General features: G+C 56.8%; 2 protein-coding genes across 2 annotated transcripts in view; one reads left to right on the forward strand and one right to left on the reverse strand.

Annotated features, from left to right (window-relative positions):
- The window catches only part of CCDC63 (coiled-coil domain containing 63), a 7,139-nt gene extending 3,249 nt beyond the window's left edge, over nucleotides 1–3,890 (forward strand). Inside the window, 7 exon segments of the mRNA XM_014308235.1 lie at nucleotides 1–41; nucleotides 512–693; nucleotides 1,351–1,559; nucleotides 1,927–2,001; nucleotides 2,423–2,594; nucleotides 3,236–3,430; nucleotides 3,730–3,890. The exon segment at nucleotides 1–41 is cut by the window's left edge and continues 10 nt beyond it. Of these exon segments, the coding sequence (XP_014163710.1) occupies nucleotides 1–41; nucleotides 512–693; nucleotides 1,351–1,559; nucleotides 1,927–2,001; nucleotides 2,423–2,594; nucleotides 3,236–3,430; nucleotides 3,730–3,890 (1,035 nt within the window).
- A 557-nt stretch (nucleotides 3,891–4,447) lies between these two features.
- MYL2 (myosin light chain 2) overlaps nucleotides 4,448–5,135 on the reverse strand; it is a 3,860-nt gene continuing 3,172 nt past the window's right edge. Inside the window, exons 5-7 of the mRNA XM_005424031.1 lie at nucleotides 4,941–5,016; nucleotides 4,806–4,854; nucleotides 4,448–4,699 (exon numbers count right to left, since the gene is read on the reverse strand). Coding sequence (XP_005424088.1) covers nucleotides 4,601–4,699; nucleotides 4,806–4,854; nucleotides 4,941–5,016 — 224 coding nt within the window. The 3' untranslated portion in view covers nucleotides 4,448–4,600. The remainder of the gene's footprint in view (nucleotides 4,700–4,805; nucleotides 4,855–4,940; nucleotides 5,017–5,135) is intronic.

Here is a 5,135-nt window from a genome sequence, read left to right on the forward strand (position 1 = left end):
GAGGCTGCTATCGAGCAAGCCACAGAGGACTACGAGCAGTGGTACGGGGCCTGGTCAGCCCTCTGGGCAGAACTTGGGGCTGCTGGGTGGTGCCAGTGAGGAGTGTTCAAACACAGAGCCCAACTGAGGCTTCAGAGAGAGGATTCACCACTCCCACCTCAGTCTGGGTGCTAAGGGTTGGGTGCCTGGTCAGTGTGGGGAGACTGGTACCTCCAGGGTGTTTAATTCCATCTGTCCCAGATGTTTCTTTGGATGGGATGGACTGCCCCATGGAGAAGTCTATTTTTTCTGAGTCCCACCTGAGCTGGGTACTATGCCCGAGTACGAAACCCCACCAAAATCTGTGTTAGTGGCTGTGAATTCCCTCTGGACTGACTCCACTCCATCCAGATGAGATCTGGGAACGGGCACAGCACCACCGGGGCTTTGGCAGGTCTGGCCCTCCTGGGAGTGGCCAGGAACACAGAGCCTTGTGCGCACACGAGGTGTGAGAGCTGCTGTCCGTGTGCAGGATGGAGGATCTGGGGCGGATCTCGGACATCCGGGACGTGCGCTACAGGGAAACCATCCAGTACAACATCAGGCTGCTGGAGAGGAAGTGTGCCCTTCACCGGGAGACCAGGCTGAAGAACTTCTTCCTCAGCAAATGTGCAGATCTCACTGTATTGAAGGAACAGGCCAAAGCAAGAGAAGGTAACAGAGGAGGATTTGTGGCACTGGGACCACAAACCCGAAATCTGCGGAGTTGATGGGGCTGGGCTGCTCATGGTGGTTTATAGAGCTGCACCCCAAAGGCAGGATGGCTGCCCTGCCCACAGCCTCCCCCACCCAACCTTCACCCTAGAAACAAAAAGGCTGAACAGTGATAATTGAGTGAGACTGAGCGTCTTGGGGTGCCCTCAGGACAGGGAGCTGCTCCTGTGTGCAACCATGGCTCCTTTCACCACAGAACGGGTTGGGTTGGAAAGGAGTCTTAAAACTCATCCAGTTCCACCCCCTCCATGGGCAGGGACACCTCCCACTATCCCAGGTTGCTCCAAGCCCCATCCAGCCTGGCTTTGGACACTTCCAGGATGGAGCTTCTCTGGGCAACCTGTGCCAGAGCCTCATCACCTTCACAAGGAAGAATTTCTCCCTAAAATCTAATCTAATCTAATAATTCTGTCCTCCTGGGAGGGAATCCATGGTGTTTGCTCCGTTCCAACGACATCCCTGCTTAGTTTCCTTGTGGAAGAGGCACCCTCTGCCCCTGCAGCACCGCTCTCTCCTGCCCCAGCCCTGCACCAAACCCCACAGCACTGCAGGGAGGGCTCTGCAAAGGGCAGCCACGGCTCTCTGTCTCTTTCTCAGCCTTTGAGGCAGCTGAGAGGGCCAAAAGGAGCCAAAAGGAGAGCTATGAGGTGGCCTACAAGCGTCTGCTGGAACTGTCGGACGGAGACATCGATGATTTCTTGGAGGACTTCCTTGAGAAGGACAGGAAATTCTTCATCCTCTTTAGCTATGCCATTAGGCTGAACGTCAGGAATGAAGATCTCAGGCAGAGGATCCAGGCGATCCAGGTCTGTTCCTGCCTCTCCGTGTCTCCCCTTGCCAGGCGGTGATTTTGGGCCAGGGTGGGTTTGTCCTCTCCCGAGTGTCCGGCATCATTGCCCGCATCCAGCCACACAGGGAGGATGGATGAGGGGGATGCAAAGGAGCAGCCAGAGCCTAAACTCCGCTGTGTTCTCGGAGCTGAACGTGTCTCAATGCTGCCACCGTGTACCCAGCGCAAACACTGCAGGGTCCCGGGGAGCTGGGAGCATTTCCCGGGAGTTCTGCATTTCCCTGGAGGTGTCCCTGCTCCTGGGCTGTCCCCAGGCTCTGTCTGGTGGGTCAGGTGTGGTTCCATCGGTGCCCACCCCATGTGTTGGTGCTCCCATCCCACAGGATGATATGGAGGCCATCACAACAGAGCGGGAACAGGCAGAGACAATCCAGACTCAGGTCCTGCAGGAGCTGGAGGTATGGTGGCCGTGGATTCCCTCTGGAAGAGCAGCACATCCCTGTCTGTCCTAGCACTTGTCCCAGGGAGTCTGGTCCTGTAAATGCTGCTCTGGCCAGGGGCTGGAGAGGTGTGGGGAGAAAAGGGCCCTGCAAATGTTTTGCAGGGTGAGAGGGTGGCCGTGGGGCTCCTGCCAGCCCTGGGCCAGCATGGGCAGCTGGGGATGCTCAAGAACCTTCTGGATGCAATCCTGTGCCCTGTGCTCTGTGCTCATGACCCTGCTCGAGGTTGGACCAAACCACCCATTGTGGTCCCTTCCAACCTGACCCATCCTGGCATCCTGTGATTCTGTCTCCAGACTGGAACTGGGCAGCACTGGGGTGGTGGGATCAGCCAGGGGCTGGTGTGACACCTTTGTGACACAAAAACCTTTGCTGGTAGGCAAAAATAGCAGAGACCACCGAGGAAGCCAACAAGTATGAGAACAAATACAAGGAGAGCAGCCAACTCCTGGGACAGATCCAATCTCGCATTGAGACCCTCTTGAAGGAAATGGACTGTGACACTACAAAGATAGTGAAGCCTCTTGGGGACAGCTTGGTGCCAGTTTTTGGTAGGTCAGGGTTGCCCATCTTCCTGTGCCACCACTCTGGGAAGTCCTGTCCACCACCTGCTTGCACTGTGTTTAAATCGAGCTTTTGTTTTCCACTGTCCCATCAGTCATGTGTACCCTAAAGTGAATTTGCAATGCCAAATTCCCAGCAAATTTAGGAGCTAATTTGGATTTTTAACATCCCAATGGATCCTCAAAGCCTCATTGTGGCTCTGGGTGCTAAAGTGTAGTGGGGTCAGCCTCTCCTCCCAGGCAGCCAGCAAGAGGACAAGGGGAATTGCACCAGGGGAGGTTCAGCTTGGATATTAGGAAAAATTCCTTCACTGAAGTAGTGGTCAAGCATTGGAACAGGCTTCCCAGGGAAGTGGTAGAGTCACCACCCTTGAAGTGCTCCAAAAATAAAGGGGATGTGGCACTTTGTGGTATGCTTTAACAGGCAGGGGATGCTCAGTATGAAGTTGATGGTTTTGGAGGAGGTCTGTTCCAACATTAATGATTCTGTGATTTTATGATTCCATGATCCAGTCAGGCTGCCCTGAGGGAAGCCAGTGGATCCCCCACTCTGCAGACAGCCAGGGCTGGCTTCAGGCAGGGTCCTGCTGCAGGGACGCTGTGGGACACTGTGGCTCCTTCCCCCCCAGGCCCCGTGGAGAACAAGGTCAAGGAGTTCCTGATGAGGGAGTCCCTGCTGCGTTACACCTCCCTGGACCGCACCCAGCGCGCCCAGGCCTTCGTCAGCCCCCTCCGGGCAGCCCCCAGCCTCCTCTGGACCATGGACAGGGCCAAGCTCTGCCCTGCCCCCCCAGACCTGGAGGAGACCACTGACCCCAAAACCGGTGAGCAGGGAGGGGGGAGAGAGGGGCCATGGGTGGGCAGGAGCGGTTCCCCATCGTGTGTATGAGGGGTGTGAGGCCTGGAACAGTGTGTATGAGGGGTGTGAGGCCTGGAACAGTGTGTATGAGGGGTGTGAGGCCTGGAAAAGTGTGTATGAGGGGTGTGAGGCCTGGAACAGTGTGTATGAGGGGTGTGAGGCCTGGAACAGTGTGTATGAGGGGTGTGAGGCCTGGAACAGTCTGTATGAGGGGTGTGAGGCCTGGAACAGTCTGTATTATGGGATGGCTGTTCTCTTGGGCAGAGGAAGAGCCGCTGGGCCGGGCAGAACTGCGTGAGCTCATCATCCAGAGGCAGCAGGAGCAGGTGAGCAGGCCCCCCAGCACGGGCAAGAGGAGGAGGAGGCTCACATCACAGAGTGCATCAGGGAGCCCATCAGGGAGCAAGAGCCCGCCAGGGAATTAAAGAAGCTGTTTCATTCTTGAGCTTCTGCATCCTGCACATCATTCCATCTTCCTTCTCTGGAAGGAGCCCAACACCTTTAACAGGCTTCACAACCTCACCAGGTGATGTCTTGGCATGGCTTCACCCAGCCAGGGTGGGATCAGCTGCTCTAGCAGAGGGTGATATTCCTGTCACACAACCCAAGGCACTCCCCACAGCCAGAGATGGGGACCATGGTGCCAATCTTGCACCGTGCCCGAGGGCAGGGCCTGGCAGGTGGGGTGCAGGGATGAATGTGCTCATGGGGTGTTCCCCGCTAAACTGGCAGAATCTGACAACTCTCTGCTGCCTAATGGAAATCTAAGCTCAGTGCTGGCCCTGGGACCAGGTGGGATGGGCACAGCCCAGTGTGGAACAGGCTGGTTTGGGGCTGGGAGTGGGAGTGGGAGGCAGAGGACACATGAGGGTGACATGCAGTAGGTCTGGGGTGCTGAGGCCAGCAGGGTCTGGAAGGATTTGAGGGCTCCCACGGGGCACAGGCACAGCACACAAGCCCAAGCACTGCTCACACCAGCAGCTGGGTTTCCTCCTGCCAAAAGGCCTTTTAATGTGAATGCCATTGCCGTGCCAAATTCCCAGGCACATGCCTCTCCAGGGGAAGAGGAAAGGGAACCCCCGTGTGACACGGGGAGAGGTGATCTTGCAGTGCCAGCCCCAGCCCTGAGCCTGGGCTAGTCCTTCTCTTCACCGTGAGTGATGACATGGACCAGGTTCTTGTAGTCCAGGTTGCCAGACATGTCCGGAGGGAAGGCAGCGAACATCTGATCGATCTGCCAGGGAAGAGCAGTGACAAAAGGTGGCATGGGAGGGCTGGGAGGAGGGATGGGGTCTGTTGGGATGGAGGGAGGCTGGCAGAAGGTGGGAAGGAGACCATACCTCTTCCTGGGAAAACCTCTCCCCCTGTGTCATCAGCATTTCTTTGATGCTGCAAAAAGAGAGAGTGCTGAGCACTGGGCAGGTCCTGACGGGGACACCCCCATCACTCCCTGCCCCAGGTACCCCTGCACTCACTAGGCAGATTTCAGGCCCTTCCCCTCTGGATCAAACACCTTGAATGCATTCAGGATTGTCTCCTCTGGGTCAGCACCTGCGGGTGACAAAGCCACGGCCATTGGAGATGGTAAAGTAGGAAACCAACTGCAACCTCCTGCTTCTCCCAGCCTGGGGGGAAAAACGGGGGGCAGACTGGGAAGTGGGGCCCCTGCA

This window comes from Geospiza fortis, unplaced genomic scaffold (assembly GCF_000277835.1).
Source record: "Geospiza fortis unplaced genomic scaffold, GeoFor_1.0 scaffold145, whole genome shotgun sequence".
NCBI classification, from domain to species: Eukaryota; Metazoa; Chordata; class Aves; order Passeriformes; family Thraupidae; genus Geospiza; species Geospiza fortis.